We start from the raw sequence: 18,769 nt of genomic DNA, 5'->3' as shown, positions 1-18,769 counted from the left end.
AACAACAGAAAGTCGTTTCCCACAGTTCTAGAGGGTGGGGAGTCCAAGGTCAAGGCCTCAGATTTGGTGTCTGGTGAGGACTCCATTTCTGGTTCACAGACATCAACCGCCATGGGTCTGCACGTGGTGAAACAGGCAGGGTCTCTTCCAGCCTCATTCGTAAGGTCCTGACCTGATGACCTCAAGTCGCGCCTCCTGATACCACCTTGTCAGAAGTGGAGATTCCAACATACGGATTTTGAGGGGGACACAAACATTCAGACCATAGCAAGGGCTTTGGGGTCAGCCTGTGAAGGGCCTTGTATGTTTCCTGAAGGTTTGCCTTATAAGCTGCCAATGGAGATTTTATGAAAAATGGAGAATAAGGACTTCATTTTCTTCTTCTGGCAACATAGTGGCAGGAGGTGCCAAGGTGGGAGGGGACCCAGAAGCCAGGCAGGGGGCTCAAGCACGTGTCCAGGCCTGAGATGCGGACATCCCAGCAGAGGAGGACTGTGGAGAGACTGGACGTCAGCAGACCACACAGCGTCTCCTGAAGAGTGCTGGCAGGAGGGACAGGGCCCATGCACACCTGCAGCCAGGGTCCTTGGTGGCAAGAGAAGCAGGGGTAGAAGGCTCAGCCTCTGCAGGGAGCAGGCCTGTGCCTCGCCATCCTCACACCCAGTGGGGCAGCAGGCGTGTGGGCCTAGCATCGCATGCAGGGTATTAAAGACACGGAGAGGGAAATGAGCGAGGATGTAGCTACGGGATGCCAGGTCTGTGGTGTGGACAGTGGAGACATCCAGGAGAGGGCTCCTGGAACACATTGCAGTGGACCAAATGGAGACCCCAAAGATCTATCCTCGTCCTGACCCCAGGACAGGCAAGTGTGGCAGTATGTGGAGAAAGGATGCCGTTAAGCATCTCCACGAGGTCATCCTGACCTGCCTGGGGAGGGGTCCCCTAAGCCCAAAGGCAAGTGACCTTGCAAAAGACAAAGGAGGAGCCGCAAGGACCAGCCAGGTGAAGATGGAGAGAGACTGGAGGGATGCAAGAACAGCCGGAGCCTCCTGAAGCTGGAAGAGGTGGGGGGTCCTCTCCTAAGCCACCAGAGGAGGCATGTGGCCCTGCTGACACCTCAGTCTCAGAACTGTGGCAGCACAGATTTTTGGGTTCACGAGTTTGTGGCCATTTGCAGAGCAAACCAGGGTACACATCAATGAACTGTTGGTCATGGAGGTGGAAACTGGGGCAGCAGAAGTTCCAGAGTGGGAAGGACACAGCAGGCAGAGGCCATCAGGGAGGATGCGCTGTAGTTGCCAAGGGCAGAGCTGAGCAAGGGGATGAGACCAGCAGGAGGCGGTGTCTCCTTGGCGGGACGCAAAGCGTGGCCACACGTGGGTGGACTCCAAGACCGCGAGTGCTCTCAGTAAGGAGAAGATGGATTTCTCCAACAACCGGGGGAATAAAACGTAGCTCACTCGTTGAGTCTTGTTCATTCTTTTTACAATCATTGAATGTGCAGCTAACTGTGGCCCAGGCTTCGTGAAGCAGCTTCGCCACCACCCGTCCCCACCATGCCCTCCTCCCAGCTCCACCTCTGTCCCTTCTCCTCTGCTTCCCTTCTGTTCCAGGTTGGGCTCTGCCCCGCCCAAGGCACTCCTCCGCTTCCAGCCTGCTGCCCCCAGGCCAGGACACCACGCCCACACCCGCCCTCCTCTTAAGCCTCAGCCTTGCTCTCTGTTGGTTAGAACCTGCTCACCTACAGCCACACCTTCCTTCTCCCATCTTTAAGAAAAGCTTGCCTTCATTCTGACTCCCCTCCAGAGACTCCACATTTCTCTCTTTTCTACAACACTCCTAACAGAGCTGGGCTCCTTGCCTCCTCCTCCCCTCTGGAGCCCATTCCTTGATGTGTGTCCAGCAATCACCCATGGGAGGAAGGAGTGAGGGACAGCAAATGTCCCTTCTGCTATAAGCACCTCTCGCTGCCTGTTTGCAGCTTCTCTAGGACTTCCTTTGCAGAACTGGAAATGTCCTGACCTAAGGAATGCCAAATTCCACTAGAGACAATTCCCTCCTACTTCCCTTCCACGGCATTAGAAGCTGAACAAATAGTTCTGTGTTTGATGATGATGCGTTGCCGTGGGAAGAGCTTGAGTCACAAGGAGCCGTTCCTGGGTCACCTGGACTTCCAGGAGTGCTTCACTGCACCAGGAGACGAGGGTTCGTCTCGGAGTTGGTTTCCTCACCCCAGCCCAGCTCGGACCCTGGTGACCTCCCTCAGGTGGCTGGCCCCGTCTTGTGAACACCTGGGGAGAGGATGGCATTGCTGCTATAAGCCCAGGCAGCTCTGCGCTAAGACCTCAGGAAGATGCGCCACTGGGGGGGCTGGGCAAGTGGGCTTGACTTGGCTCAGAAATGTCTGGGGGGAGTCGCTCCTCTGCTCAGGTCAGCTGCAGACAGTTGAGAATCCCAGGAGGAACAGAGATGGGGCTCAGCTCCAGGAAAAGAGGTCAGGGGGCTGGTGCATGCATTGTGTAAGGAGAGGTTGCAGGCCCCAGAGAGCTCATGGGGGCCCCTGCCTTCTGGGATGGCCTTGGAGTCCCCGTGGCCCTCCTCATGACACACCTGGGGACGGGCAGGGTCCTCACTCTGACAGTCAGCACTGGATGAACACAGAGCTGGATCAACACAGGGCTGACTCAACCAGGCCTCCTGCTGGGCCTGGGCCACTGTGGCCCACTGACACTGAGGGACCTCAGCCAGAGCTCTGGATTCTTCCACATCATTGCTTCTCATCCACTTAGATATCAGAGGCCTCTGTGGGACTTTGAAAATTCAAAGGGTCGTGGAGTAGGGCCCTTTTCCTTAACTACCAGGGACGCAGGTGAGTCGAAGAAGAATGGATGGAACTGGGCTTCCTGAGGACACAGCGGTAAGCAAGTTGAGCAGTGCCACCCACAGGTCCTGGCGAGTCAGCTGGAATTGGTGTGGAGGGACATCACCTCTCAGCTGCTCCTGCTCCCTGGTCCCACAGATCAGTGTGCATGCCACCCATTGGTCAGCCGTTGGCCTCACAGTGGCTGTTAGAAACTCACACCTGGAATCTTCTCTGCCGCCATTCTGGGAACGAAGGAAGGGGTTTCATCAGAAAGGAAGTTTCCACTCATGGAACTTGAAGAAATGGAGGCTCCTGAAAGCTGGAGGTTTGTGAAGATGAGACAGCGCATTCTCTCGAGGGGACAGAAGCAGCCGTCCTCTGGAGGAGTGGATGAAGCACGCACAGCCAGCAGCCGGGAGCTGACTTCCCAGGTGCCACAAACTGGATCAAGGACCCCAGATGGAAAGTAGAGCTGTCTGCTGACACGGGCTGTGTCCTCTGGGCCTGTGAACCTTCTGAGCCTCCGGCTCCGCTAAGAGTGGGGCTGAGCCAGGATTCTCGCCAAGGTCAAAGCGATTCTCTCTCTGAGATCATCTAGATCTAGATCGTATTGAATCTGCTTTCTCTCTGGCACTGAAGTATTTTCCACAGTGTTCACGTTGGAAATATGAATTACCCACACTCTCCTTCAAGCCCTGTTCAATTAGAAGTAGGTGAAAATCTCCTTGGTGCAAAATCCTTTAACCCATGCAGAGGGGAAGAGGGGAAACAGATATTTATAGAAAACACAAGCATGCGACTTCAGGGTGAGCTGGGGGAGATATTTCCTCAAGACCTATATTTCTTTTAAAAACAATGGCTTTTGATATGTATCTAAATTACCTCATCTGTCATTGAGGATAAAGACAGTTTAAGCTTTTACTGGGGAATGAATTAGAAACTCTAGCATTCTAGGCAGCAAAGTGAACATGTATGTGCTTGCAGAGAACTAAAGAAAAATCCAGTGGAGGGGACCTGGGAGGAACAATAATGTTCTTTGAAATGGAAATACATGAAGGGAGGCATGCTCACTGGAGCTTCAAAGACACTAAGAGTGAGAGAGATTCCCTTCCTGGGAATGTGGGCCTGGCTCTGACAAAGGACGGGAAAGATCTGGAGAACCAGATGTCAGTCTTCAAAGAATGAGAGACAATGTTAAACCAAAGGGAACAGGAACCGAGAGTGGACCATGGGTAGGACATCTCTGCCACCTCCTGTCCCTGGACACTGGTCCTATGTCTGAAATCTGCTCTGGGCTTATTTCACTGTTGCTGCTGTTTGTCAAAGTACTAAAATGCAACTCTCACTCCAGAATTACTTTTTTCTCCTCAGAAGTAGCCGATGGCTTCTTAGAGTAGTCACTTATAAAAAGAGTCATTCTGGCACATTGAGGGCAAGCAGTGTTCTTCAGTGTACTGGGTGATTCGGTAGTACGCAAGGCCTACCGGGAATCATCCTAACAAGGAAAGGCAAAGATGAGCAGGTGGGAAGGGGGCACTTCATGCCACAGGTGCACCAGGTGAGGATCCGGCAGCCTGTATTCCCATGAGTCTTGGGTTAGGGACTCACCTGGGATCTTGAAAAACCTGTCGAGGTAGGAGGGGTCAGGGAGCAGCTGGAATTGCTGGTACATGATCTTCAAGAATAAGAACTTTGGAGAAAAGCTAGCTTGGGCCCACTCCACCAGTAACCTTCTGCCTGCCTTTAGGCACGTGGCTTACCTGCCTGGTCCCCAGTTTCTCATTGGCACATGGGCATAGTAAAGCTAACTACCTGACAAGGTGGTTGAAGGGCTTCCACTGGGGAAGACAGGTGGCTGGACTTCTTGTCAGCTGGAAGAAGCTAAGAGCCATAGGCATGCTCCTGTGGGATCAGAATGTTAGGCCCCCCAAAAGGAAACCCCAACTCTGTCCCATGGATCGACGGCAACCCCAATCAACCGCAGGAGGCATCACTTGATGCAAACTGCAAGAGGTGTTTATTCCAGCGCGCTGGGACCCAACTCGTGACTCACGCAGGAGTCCAGGAGTCGAGTCCCGAGCAAAAACTCTTGTAGATTTATAAAGGCAGAGACCACACATGAAAGGGAAAAGGGGAACAAAGCTGCCGGGAAATTCCAAAGGGGGTCTGGGTTTGCTGATAACATACAACATGTTTCACAATGTTTTACAACAGGGCGTAGATTCTGGTGTCTTAACTGCCTGAATACTATCTTGCTCCAATTACTCTTTTACTCTCTGTTTGGGGCTGTTTCCTGCAACAGCTTTAAGGGCTTTGTTCCCGTCACTGGGAGGGAGACCTTAGGGAGTTGAGATAAAACAGCTTAAAAAAATGTCCATTCTTTCAAGATCACTGCTGCCCTCCTTGGGTAGGATGCCCACGGTGGGTCCTCGGGTCCAGCAGGAGGGAGGCAAAGTTAGGGGAAGGTTAGTAGCTCACCATCAAGTCCAGCCCTCCCGCTTGTCAAGTGATGGCCAAGGAGAGCAGGGGTTCATGACTGGGAACACAGCATGGCTGAGGGTACACGCTTCTCTGGATTCACGTCAACAAGACTGTTTCCTGAGCCTTGTTAAACAGGCCCTGGGCTGGCATCGGAAGTTTGGCAGATGGGTGGTGTAGGGTGCTGGCAGTATCTGAGGAGGAGAACCAGGTTCTGAAGCATGGGCCATTGTGGAAGTACAGAGAGGCTGGGCCGCCACCAGGCAGGCTTCCTGAAGGAGGTGCTTCCTCTGAATTCTCCAGTTCTTCTCAAGTCATTCGCTGGATCTTATTTTTCACAAGGAAAATTCAGGGCTACTGCAGATCAACAAATTATCACATTGTACATGTGTCAAATGTTTATTCACATTTTTAAGAATCAGTTACTTGGAAAGGCACTTTCGGATTATTTGCTATACAAAGTTCCCTTTTTCAAAATGGTGGCAGGACTTATATCCACACAGTACTTGCACAGAGAGGGCGCTTTCTGTAAGCTTGAATTTGGAGTTGAAATATATCCTTTCTGGCAGTTTATTAAGTGGAACCATTTTGGAAAGTGGCCAGCTCAGTGTCCTCCTTCCCACTTACGTCTCCGCACAGACTCCCGTCATCTGCTGTCTTTCTCCCCGGCTCCAAGGCTGCCCTGACAGATGGGTCTTGGCCGCCAGGACTGGCAGCAAGAGAAGGAGGACAGAGTGGGCAAGAATAGGTTGGCAGACTGCTGTGGCCACGGGCAAAGGGTGTGAGATGACCAGTCTACTGCACCATGTCCTGAGCCAGAGCACAGGCGCCTGCAGGGGCCTTGACCTGGTCCCGACATTGCCCCTGGCGTTTCAGGTAACCCAGGTGCATCTGCCTGTCTGGCTGCGCGTGGTCGCCCTGCCGCTGTACCCTGGCTGCAGACTTCAGGTGTGGGTTCCTCAACATCCTTCTCTCTTATGACACACAGATGTGGGAGGAGGCCATTGCCTTGGGCAAGGAGCTTGCAGAGCAGTATGAAAACGAGATGTTTGATTACGAACAGCTCAGTGAACTGCTGGTAGGTCTTCATCGTTTTTATTTTCATGAAAAGAGGCAGGCCAAGCTTGCTTTCCTGGAATTTCCTTTTCTACTTTCTCCTCAGGATTTGCCCCAGGCATCCCCCAGCCGTGGCCTGGTCCTGGGTGCTGTCCAGCAAGATGGCCTTGCTCATCTGCTGTTTGCTTCTGGCCCTAGCCAGCCCTTCTTACCAGACTCTGAGGCTTCTGTGAATGAATCTTACACAAAACCCAGCTGATCTCCGCGTACAGTAATCTGGAGAGTGCAGGATTCTCCAAGAGCTTCTCAGAGTCTAAAACCAACACCATCCACAAGAGGAGAATGGACAGATGGAAGCTCTGGAACTTTCTAATTCCAGCTTTCTCTGCTAGCAAGTCTTGTATTCAAAAGATCACATTTATGATGTGGCAATATTTATCACTAATTTAGCACAAAGGAATTTTAGCCTCTTTGATTCTTCTTTAATGTACTTCAGTATCTGGTCCATACCACTTATGAATACCAAGGACCAGCCAGCCATGTAATCAGAAGTGAAACAGATTGTCTCGGTGTTACCTCTTTGGTTATTGAAAACACCCATAAATTAGGACTGGTTGCTGAATTTGACTTGTTTATGCGGGCTCCCTTGCTGATTGATGGAGGGTGAGTGAAAAGGCATGTCAAAACCATCAGTGAGATTGAAGACCCAGGCCTCAGCGGCCTCCCACCCTGTGGGAGCTGGCAGAGCTTAGAGAGCGTGCAGGAGGAGCCCAGGGGATCCATGCTCAAGCCTGAACTGCACTTTCTCTTCCTTCCAGAAAAAACAGGCTCAGTTTTATGAAAACATCGTCAAAGTGATCAGACCCAAGCCCGATTATTTCGCTGTCGGCTACTACGGACAGGGGTTCCCCACCTTCCTTCGGGTAAGTTCTATTCCACTCAGTCTGAGCTGGGATTGTTGCCTGGGCAGAGGCCCCTCTTTCCAAGAAAGGTGCTTTGTTTGCAAGGTGAAGCCCAACTCTGAACTGGGGGAGCTGAGAATTTCTTCTTTGATTGTGTGTAACCCTTCCGTTCGATTTTTCCTGGAAAGAACTCTCCTTCCAAGGTTTATGTGTATTTTTAATTGTGCTAAAATATGCATAACATAAAATGTGCCATTTGAACCACTCTTGGTTGTGCAGTTCAGTGACACACACAGCCATCACCCGGTGACCCACCTCCAGAACTTTCTCATCTTTCAAAACTAGGATGCTGTGCCCTTCACTGTCCTCACCCTCTCTGTGGGTGTCGGGGTCTTAAGCCCCCTTGCTCTTCTCGACCAGCGGCAAGGGAAGGGGACACTCCCTAACAAGGCCAGACCGGGAAAGGTAGGGCCGACTGACCACCCGCACCCAGCCCTCCAAGCAGAGGACAATCAGACGCGTCAGGGAGACCCATCACAGCAGGAACTCGTTTATTGAGGAAGTCACACAGCTTTTATGTAGGGTGGGGGCTAGGCGGGACCCAATCAGCTTAAAGGTCAGCAGGGCAGGAGGGGTCACGCCGGTGAGAGTCCCATAGGACTATATGGCAAGCAGGAGCTGATCACGTTCGCGGAACTACTGTTAACCAATCCCTGACGGGGGTCCGATTTATCGTCATTAACCTTTGAAACCGCCTTTGAGGCCTCGATCTTGCTCACTCGCCAGGGAGTAAGGAGTCAGCCTGAGTTAGTTAAGTGTCATTAGCCCAACATGTGGGCTGACTGCTCTAGGTCCCTCGTGTAAGGAAATCTTGCGGCCCTTCCCCTCTTGTGTCTGGCTTCTTTCATTCAGCATGAAGGCCTCAAGGCCCACCCATGAGGTAGCAGGTATCAGAACTTCATTCATTTTTTAGGCTGAAAAATGTTCTGTTGTATCCACAGGCCAAATTCTATTGATCTGTTTATCTGTTGATGGACGTTTGGGTGATTTCACCCTCGGGCTCATGTGAGCGATGCTGCACAGGGTGCGTTTTCAATGACATGAACCTTGGGGATGGATTCCCATGGCCACCATGCTAGCAATCCCACCGCACCCAGAGGCAGGTGGGTGCTGTGGAATGATCAGAGTGATGACCATGACTCCCCAGCAGTCACAGGAGCTGGAGGAGATGTGTAAAGAAATGCCACCTGACCAATTAGTAAAATTGGCTCAGGTTTCTCAAAAGCACATTCTTGGAAGCTGCTGACCAGCGAGGAGATCCTCCTGTCCCCAGCGCTGTGCTGTCCATCCGGCCCCTGCATTTGCTGACCCCCCAGGGGTCACTGTGGGACGGGGCACTCTCCACACTATACTCACAGGGTGCCCATGCTCCCCCTACCGAGGACACAGCACTCTCTCTAGGAGTGACTCACACAGTTCTGGTCTGTTCCAGAAGGTGAGGTTGGGTGACCCCCTTCCTCAGTGACCCTCCTGGGTGACTGAGACACCTGACTGTGTGCTCACTGCTGCCAGCCCCTCCCACTGCCTTCACTGTGCAGCAAAGACAGTAGGGGGTCCAAAACCCGGACTGGACAGTCTTCCTGTTGATAGAGAGAATAAAGGGTGTTCACTTACAAGCTCAAACCAGGGAGGAGCTCAGAGTTAACTCTAAATAAAAAGCAAAGCATAGGATGGACTGAGGTTGCAATTGTCGGCACTTGAAGTTGCAAAGGGCTTTTATCAATGAGTCTGTACATGTGCCCCCGCGTGGATCTGCAAGAGAGCCCACCTGGCACTGTGCTGCCCGTGCTGTGCTGGGGTGACAGAGAGTCTGGGGGCCCCGTGGACAGCGGGCTGCCCGGGTGTGGTGTTTGCCAGCTGGATCCGCAGGGATTACGACACCAAGCAAGGCAGCAGCCTGTCTTGAATCTGGCAGTGGAAATCCTGGGACACACATGGCCATAGGGCCAGTGGCGGTGGATTGTGCTGGGAGCTTTGGGCGCTGCAGGCTGCAGGGACGGTCCTGGGTCACTTCCACTGTCAGAAGACAAAACGCAAAGTATGAATAAAGAGTTTAATGGGCTTGATTAATATTGAACTGACTTTCCCGCCACACCTGAATAATTTTGTGGGGCTGTGGCAATATATTTATTACGCTTCACAGATCACCTGGCAGGGGTCAGTCTGACAATGACATTAGCAGTTACCACAAAGTGCGGATAGCTTGGCGGGTGACGAGGCTGCTGGGAGAGGAGCCTCCGAGTGGCTCCGTTTTTCTCCCTAAATCGATGTGGGTTTTGCATGCGTGTTAATATTTATAGTCCTCACAAGGAATAAATATATCTGCCAGTGTGTACGTTTTCCCCTGTTTGCATGTTCGAAGGGAACTACAGCATGCAAAGTAATTGACATTTCTGGAAAATGGTAGTGTTTTCTTCTATAACTCACTAGCGTTTTTATGTTAAAGCTTTTATATACATTTTTATTATTATGCTTTCTTCTAATATAAAACATAATAAATGCATGCTAGTTTCATAGTGGCCTGTCATTTATTAAATCTCACTGAATTTCTGAAATGTTTGGCTTTATATAGTCTCCTAAGATGCCCATGTGTATACTTATATTTCTAATTAAGACTACACATGACTTTGGTTTCTGCTTGGCATTATTTTTCAGAAAAATAAAACATTTTTCTTCCATAATGGTGCTTTCAGACATACCTAGCACAAAGTAGAAAAATTATTCAATTCTTAAATTGTTTCTTTCTCACTCATTTGTAAAAACTCAGAATACACTGGTCCTAGAGAAGAGAGTTGTCTTAATCTGCTCAGGTTGCTGTAACAAAACACCTTCAACTGGGTCGTTGATAAACAGCAGAAATGTACTTCCCACTGTTTGGAGGCTGAGAATGAGAGCAAGGTGCAGCAGATCTGACCTTGGGTGAGGGGCTGTTCCTCTTGGGGCAGAAGGGAAGGGAGCTCTCGGGGGGGCCCCTGGTGACCTGATCGCCTTCCAAGGGCCCTGCTTTCAACAGCACCACCTTGGTTAGGATGGACAGACAGTAGCAGGGATAAACTGATTGAATGTTCTAAGATTTCTCTCCATCTCTGAAAATCCATTAATTAGACAAATTTTAATTTGACTTCCGGCTGCATCTCTGAGAGATAAATGTAAAAATATGCAGCAAAATGCTGTTCCTCCCCGGCTGCCTCTGGCTGCCTCTCTCTCTGGCATCTGCCCAGGGATTGCCAAGATATGGCAGACTGCGCCTGACTCATGACCAGCCCGTCCAGAGACTTCCCAGCACTCCTGATGGAAGCAACACAGGCCCAATGCAGCCAAGACCCACCGTGAAGGGACCACCCCCGTGGCCTCTGCCTGCCGTCTCTCCATGCCGTGGTCTCCAGTTAGGTGGAGGCAACCCTGGCAGGGAAGGCGGAAGGCCTCAACACCCAGCAGCGACTGTACACACTGCACCGGCTGAACCTGTGTGACGCAGTTGTCATTCAGAACATACTCAGGAATCTGTGATGGGACAAAAACCACTCCTTTAGAGCTGGGGTGGGCAGACACACGCCCTGATCCCCTCCCCGTTCTTTGTTCTCTCTGACTGGGTCTAGGAACCTATTAGTACAGAGCTGACCGACAAGAGGAAAGCATCAGAGTTTATTAATTTGCATGTATCTGGGGGTCCTCTCAAGAGAAGAGGTCCGGAGAAATGGCCACAGCATGCCGTTTTAATTCTTTCTAGACAGAGAGCAACACATTGATAAGGAAATGGCAGGACAGATGGATCCCTGGACTGTGGCAGCAAGTGCTAGGGCTGTCACTAAGAGATGGGGGTGGACAGAATGGAAGCGCGTGGAAGCGCAGGATCACTTTGGAGTGCATTGTTCAGGTTCTCTGCCGTCCCTGTTACCCGTGATCAGGGCTGTTTTCCACCCTTGGTATGTGGAGGACGTTCCTCCCAGAAGGATCCGTGTGGCTTCTGCATGGAGGAAAGGGGGCCACAAGCCCTTTCTGAAGTTACATTTCCCCAGTGATTTCATCTTGAAATAATCATGACACTTCCTGGGCACGTTTTGCGATGACCAGTCCTCCCCGCCTTCGGGCCCACCTGCGAGGAGTGCAGACGCCCTTTTCCGTTGGCAGGCAGCCTCCACCTTTCCTCACCACACCTGCTGTTCCAGGTGCTTATCTGGTTTTGCATAGCTTTTAAATTAGTCGGTACTACTAAGATGGAAACATCTCAAGATGCAGGTAAGTGCTGCTCCCTATGCAGTAGTAACTCCGGGGCTTCTGTCCCTGTGTTCAGCATTAGGAGGAGCAACGCAATCGCATGTTGTTCTCACGGGCAGTCACGTTTTTTTAACTGTCCCCACATACCTTGAAGACCCGTGCTTTTGCATGCAATCGTTTCTGGCCCTCCCCTGTGGCCTTATGTAATGAAATGTCACTGTTTCCAGGGAAAAGTTTTCATTTACCGGGGGAAAGAGTATGAACGCAGGGAAGACTTTGAAGCCCGGCTACTAACTCAGTTTCCAAATGCTGAGAAAATGAAGACCACATCTCCACCAGGCGACGACATCAAAAACTCGGCTGGCCAGTGTATCCTTTAAGACGCCTGCGGACGCAGGAGGGAGGGAAGCCCCTGGCGAGTTGCAGGGTGGGGAGGCTCGGACTTCTCGCCAGGTCGATGTCCCTGCTGCCTGTGGACCCTTAACCCTGTTCCTCTAAGATATCCAGTGCTTCACGGTGAAGCCCAAGCTGGATCTGCCCCCTAAGTTCCACCGGCCGGTCTCGGAGCAGATTGTAAGGTAACTGTCCCAGTTGGCTGACGAGACTCCAGGTGTGAGCCGCTGTGTGGGCCCTCCTGCTGGTAACTCCGACTTTTGAGGGTAGATTTCAGCCAGCAATGAACGCTCCTATGTTCTTTCTGTCCTCTTCCACAAGCAAGAGAAGCTCGTGATTCCAAGCTGCCACCCAGGTGGGGAGGAGGTGACCTTGGCCTGGAGCGTGCCAAGCTGACTCCTCTCCAAGGTGGAGTGCTTCAGTAGCGCCCAAGCCCAGCCCCACACCCAACCTGAGTGGGAACGCGGGGCTGTGGCCCAAGAGTTTGCACTTTATAAGGCGGAAGAAAGAATCGAGCATTTGCTCCTGATGAAGCTCGAGATAAAAACCCTCCACCCCGGAGCAGGGTGATTCCATGAACAAGTATCCTGAGTGGTGGTTTTTTGGTTTTGTTTTGTTTTAAATGTGTTCTAATTAGGACAGCAGTTTTTAAATCTCACTCTCCAAACTTGCGTGAGATGACACCTTGCAATAGGATCGCCCCTGACGTCCCCGTGGTGCAGGAACATCTGCTTTCACAGACGGCTCTTTGATGTGAAGCGTTTTCTTCCCTGTTTGATCGTGTTCTGGTGAAAACATTAGCCTCTGTGATGGCCTGGTGGTCCTCAGGATCTGCTTGTGTTGCCTCCTCAAGTTTGGTGTCTCTTCCACCTTTCCTCATTTCTCTGACCTTTCGTCAGCAGTAATGGAAGTGAACTCGGTGTGTTTGCTAGCGACTGTTTTCACGAGGCAGGCATTTTAAGGTTCGCTGGGAGAAGCTTTCAGCAAATATGGAAACGTAGGGTTTCTCAGATAGTTCTCGGAGGTATTTCAGTGCAGGGGGAGAAGGAAGTCTCCCTGCCCTGCCAGGCACAGGCGAAGCCCCCCCCTGGCCCAGCCACAGGAAGGAGGCAGGCTGCATATGTTCCACCAGCACCGCTCTTGAGATCTGCATTCTATAGATCTGAAACTAAAGTATGTGGCATATCTAAAAATAATGAATGGATCAATTTTTAAATGTTTTAGAAAGTAATAAATCATTAAGTTATCAAATAACTTAATTGTTAACTTATTGAAGTATATGATGAACCGGTTTCTTAAGTAAGAACCACATGTGTTGACAGACCCAGCCTCTCTCCTTCACTTCCCTTTTCCTCATTTTGCCCATTTCACTCTTACCCAGGGTCCCTTCTCCCTGAGTGTTGGCAGGACCCAGAGGAGAAGTCAAATCTCAAGGTGCTTTTGCACCTGCCGGTGTCTCCCTGCGGAGGAGGCTGGGTGAGGAGGCTGCAGGTCAAGGCGGCAGCTTCTTCCTGGGCTGTGGTGAGGTGGACGAGACCAGAGCCTGCCTCTGAAAGTGAACGGGCTGTTTACGGTTAATGTCTGATAACGCGTCTGTCTCTGCAGTTTTTACAGGGCAAACGAGGTCCAGCGATTTGAATATTCCCGGCCGATTCGCAAGGGAGAGAAAAACCCAGACAATGAATTTGCGGTAAAACAACCCTCATTCTACCAACAACAAAGGGGCCTGGTCCGGGCTGCCGTGCCCCTGGGCAATATGTGCAGGAATGCTATCCCCTCACCCCTCCAAACTCGCAGAGCAGTTCACAAACACGTCCCCAGGGTTAAGGTGTAGTAAGTCACCTTACAGTACAGTGCACAGTCAGGTACACAGAAGGTGCCGGCCTCCCTGGAACCCAGCCCAGGGCTGGAGCAGGCGCCACATCTCCACCTACCCTTGGGTGTGGAGGTGCCCAGCACTTACAGAGCCTCATCTGGGTGACACAGGGCTCAGCGGATGGCTGGGCAGAGATTTGGATGCTGGCACTCTGTTCAGTGCCCAGTGCTACACTTTCCTGTAGCTCAGCGTCTGCAGCAGGTTTTCTGCCTTGATGTTCCTGATGCCACAGGCCAGGCAATTGTCCATGGAGGAGGCTGTCCTGTGCAGCGGAGGCCTTTCAGCAGCATCCCTGACCCCTATGCACCAGGAGCCAGTATCACTTCCCCATTGTGACAACCCATCCAAAAGGCTTTCAAGACTTTACCAAATATTTGTCCCTTGTTGGAAACCATTGCATTCGAGTCATGGAAATGTTGACACACAGCCTTATCATAGCCTTTTCAAAATGCGTACAAACTGGCTTAATGAATTCCATTTTAAAAGGCACCAGAGAACCAGAATTCTCTGAAATGTTAGCGTTTCTCCCTTGTTCATGGAAAACCTCCAGAAACCCCTGTATAGGCCCGTATGCATGGAAGCTGCAGCCCCGGGGACCCTGGGAACACCAGCATTACAGGAAATGGCTTCCTCCAGTCTGCAGTCTAGTGGCCTCTGATGTAGGAGTCAAAGGTGCCTCAGCACCTGGTCATGGCCCAGAGCAAAGCTTGGAACTCTTCCATCAGGGCAGCCTCGGGACCTCCATTCTCTCTCCCTGCAACTCTTCAGGTTTCTTCCAGTCATGTGATCCTCAAAAAAATCTGAGTCTCCTATGTCAGCTCCTGGGAGCCACCTTGGGGAGCCCCCTCCAGCCGGGGGGCCCATGCTCTTGTGTGTCAATAGGAGCTTGGAGCTGGGTAAATCCTGAGATCTACAGTTCTTACAAGTTGGCTGTTGCAAGACCAAGGCCCTCTTTCTTGGATAATGCCAGTGTCCGGAACTTCTTGGTGACTGGTTACTGCTGTGTTTCTGTAACAATGGCTGTGCAGCCTAGTCACATCCAACCCAGACACCAAATTAAGGCTGGTGACTGTCCCAGCAGTCTTGTCTTTACTACGTAGTATCTCTGGGCTGTGTGGCTCTTGGCTTTTCCTGGCTCCTCTCCCATCTGGCAGGTTTGTGTACTCTTACGCCGTAAAGAAATAGACACAGGAGGTCCAGCAAATTGCCGACGGTGCCAGAAAAGGGGAGCGGAGGAGGAATAATCAGTCTCCTCCTGTCTTAAACTGTGCCGAGCCGCATAGGCGGGCCTCTCCTGGATGGCCTGAAGCCCCTGATGACCCTGTTAGACCCTCACACAGGGACGAAGCTGAGCCCAGGATCTAGTCCTCCACGGGCTGGCTAAAGCCTCAGGCTTCCAGATAATTGTGGGGTATTTGCAGCCCGGGAAAGTGGGGCTTTGCTGCTTCCAGGGGAGCCTGGCTTCTCAGGCCCCAGGGGCAGACTCTGGAAGCCCAGCCGAGAGCAGGGCAAGGAGGCGCAGTGCCTCTGGACCTGGCAAGGGTTGAAACTCCTGCAACCAAGGGCCAGCGGAGGAGGAGTCCAAGGTGGGGCCCAGCATGGCCATCGAGCCCAGGATGGCCCTTCCCTCCCAGGTGTGAAGAAGGGAAGGCTCTGGAGGTATGGTCTAGGCAGGTCCTGAAAGGACAAGTGCTGCCTTCTAAGCCAGTGCCTGAGGGGGCAACCCAGGGGGACTGGTCTGTGTCCCTGAGGCCACATCTGGGCCCTTGCCTTTCCTCCTCAGGAATCTCTGAGGTTTCCAAGGTCCAGATGCTTTCTGGAATTGTTGACATCCATGATTCCTTCTACGTAAATCTAGATCTTATTGGCAGGGCTGGGAGTCTAGCTCAGTGGTAGAGCCCATGCGTAGCGTGCACAGGCCCCGGCTTCCTTTCCCAACACCAAAAGGTAAAAATAAAACACAGTTCTCCATTGCTCCTGGCAGAGTTGGTGCTCATGATTCTGCCTCATAGGCTGGCCTGGCAGAGGAGGGTCGCAAGCCTGGCAGGCCCTGAGTGTAGCTCCGTGCAGCCTGAGAGAAGCATAGAAAGATGCTTGACACCTTCTGCAATATGCAGTGGTCTGCTTTATGAAGAGTACATTTCATGAAATAGTGTTTTTTTATTTAAATTCTATGTGTACGTTTTAAAAACTGCACACAAGTGGAAAGTCATGAGCAATGGATACCGGAAGGTTCAGACTGTCATCTCTGCCGGGTGGGTAACCTGCTCCCTTCCATTTCCGTGTCTTTATGTTTTCACATAAACATTATAAAATAAGACTAAAGTATTGATTTTATTAGGATGTAAGGGGTCAGTTGTATTAAACCCAGCCTTCCTGAGTGCATTAGCACCTTTGAGTTTCTTTTGAACTCCAAGTACAGCTAGTATGAAACTCATTTGGCACCATCCCCGAAATCCATCTCTTTAAGAGCCCCCCATCTTAATACCAGAGAGATGGGCAGGGATGGCTGGAAACAGGACATGTGGGTGTGTACTGTGCAGCTGTCAAGCAGAGCATGGCTTGCAAGGTGGCCCTATCCCACCCCACACCACACCCAGGCAGAACCTGCTGCTCTGGAAGCCTCTGCCCAGAGGGTCCTATAAATTCCCATGAAGGCAGAGCCACCCTCTGCTGATAGCCTCCTAACATACGTTTCCTGTTCCTTTTGCAGAATATGTGGATTGAGAGAACCATATACACAACAGCATATAAATTGCCTGGAATTTTAAGGTGGTTTGAGGTCAAATCTGTTTTCATGGTAAGAACAAGCCCTAGAAGCAATCACCCCATTCCCCTCCCTGCCTGTCTTACACACCCTCCTGCTCTGTGAGAACCCCCAGGCTGCACAGAGCAGACCCTGCGATGCAGGCACCACCCCCCTGCGTGCTCCTCAGAGCATCCGTAGCTCCTCACCCCACCCGCCAGTATCTTAGTGGAAAAGCCATGTAAATACCACCAATGCTAACTGGTAAGAAAACCAGACCAAGATTTCATTTCTCTTTACAATATTTAATTTCAATCATAGCTGGGCTGTTTTGACAGTTCTTTCCCTTCACTAAATGGAAAGTTTAAAACAAGTTCCAATTTACATAAACTTTTTACAACATCTTTCTTCCTGATGGTTTTATTGCCATTTACATGACAAACAACTGAATTAATAGCACTTGCTCATTTCAAGTAAAAATAGCCTGCGAATAGTCCCAGCCCCTACAGTTTTTAAAGGAAGGATGGTTCCCATCTCGTTAACTAAACTCTGCATGGCTTTGGGACAGCTTCATTTACATGAAACTCACATTTGTGGTGAGCTATGGGACAGCCTCATTTACATGAAGCAGCAGATTTATTAACTGCACAGAAATGTCAGGGCTGTGGCAATTGCCAGTTTAAAAAGTGCCGATTGTGAAATGTTTGCGTTCCTGTGTCTTCATGCGGCAGGATCTCAGCCGCAGGGTGGCACTTGCCATTAGTTTGCAGGGAGTCCCTAAAGCACCTGGTTGTCTGGCTCTAAGACGAGGCTGGAACCTTCTCTCTATAGCCCTGTGTCCACCTTCCCCTTTGGCCTTGCTGGATGCGCTCTGGATCCTTCCCTGAGCATTTCCTTTGCCGACAGACCTCCTGCCCCAGGAGGCTGCCAGGACACGGCCCCTGCCTCCTGCCGGGAGCCTCCAAGGCTCTTCGCCTGCCCCTCAGGGGGGACATCTTCACTCTGCTCTGGGACCGCCCATTCTATTCCCCAGGCCTCTCAGGTGGACGGAGGGCTATCAGGGTTAGTGGCAGGTGGTGAAAACGTACCCCTTCGCGGGTGTTTGCAGGTGGTGAGGTACCCGTGGGACAGAGAGGAGCAGCCTTGGCGTGAGCAGGCACTGACCCTCTAGTGAGCCTCTGCCTGAGACAGGGGCTGCTTGTGGGGGCTGCGCTCGGGTGGGGAGCTGACCTGGTGAAGACGCAGCGCCTCAGGCTGTGCTGGCCGTTTGTAACAGACTAAAAGGGCTGGAAGCCAGATAGTCCCAGAGCGATGTCCTGGAACCCTGCCACAGCCCCTTCCCCTGCCGTTCCTCCAGGGACAGACCCCACACTTGGAGGGGCAGCAGCTCGCCTGTTGGATGGAAACAGGACACATTCTTTCTTGAGGTGAATTAGTGGTTGGGGATGTGCAGGCAGTTAAAGGGCATCCTGCACCAGTGTCCCCTTAAAGTCCCTTCCTGGTAAGGGACCTTCCACGGTCCGACATAGGTAAGGACAGCTTTCCTGAGAGTCCGCGTGACGAGGGCCACCCTCAATAGTGTGCATGTGGTCAGCCGCAGGCTGCATGTCACCACCCTTCTGTGCTGTCCTGCATCAGGTCACAGATGGGCACGTCAGTGAGATGATAGCCTCTGTCGCCCACTTCCTCTGCAGCCACTGGACTGTCGTGCTGGAATCTGGCAATTCCCACTTGTCCCTTCTCTGCCCGTCTCTGCTCCCCGTTCCCCAGCTACCTCTCCCTACCCTGCAGAAGCCCTCCAGAGGCTGCAGCGAGAACACTGGAGGCTCTCCTTGGCCGTTTGCTGGGGACACCCAGGTCCCTGGGCTTGGCTGTGCCCGTCACCTCCTTCCGGAGGATCACAGTTACTGAGGTCATCTGACCTGGTTCCTGTGGCCCAGCGTCAGCAGGAGGCAGGCGGGGCTGCTCGAGCGAGGCCTGGTAGGAGGAATGGGCCACATTTCAGACCCCGTGGTGCTTTTATGGCACCTTGGGGCTCAGCCAGACAGAGTCTGCGGGCTCCAGAGGACAGAGGGGCAAGAGAGGGAAGGAAGCCCAGGAGGAGGAGTGACTCCTGTCCCCACAGCCGCCTGCAGGGACGGGTCTTCACATGAGGCTGTGCGGGCTTGTCCTCCACA

The 18,769-nt window shown here is 51.8% G+C and overlaps 1 protein-coding gene across 1 annotated transcript in view; it reads left to right on the top strand.

The window, feature by feature from the left end:
• Nucleotides 1-18,769, top strand: part of DOCK1 (dedicator of cytokinesis 1) — a 490,559-nt gene that overhangs the window by 443,465 nt on the left and 28,325 nt on the right. The window contains 6 exon segments of the mRNA XM_079137291.1: nucleotides 6,330-6,419; nucleotides 7,216-7,320; nucleotides 11,805-11,946; nucleotides 12,077-12,155; nucleotides 13,576-13,660; nucleotides 16,560-16,646. Of these exon segments, the coding sequence (XP_078993417.1) occupies nucleotides 6,330-6,419; nucleotides 7,216-7,320; nucleotides 11,805-11,946; nucleotides 12,077-12,155; nucleotides 13,576-13,660; nucleotides 16,560-16,646 (588 nt within the window).

The sequence above is a fragment of the Sciurus vulgaris genome, assembly GCF_902686455.1.
Source record: "Sciurus vulgaris genome assembly, chromosome: 4".
NCBI classification, from domain to species: Eukaryota; Metazoa; Chordata; class Mammalia; order Rodentia; family Sciuridae; genus Sciurus; species Sciurus vulgaris.
The sequence above is the reverse complement of the archived record's forward strand: the minus strand, read 5'-3'. Positions and strand labels throughout refer to the sequence as shown.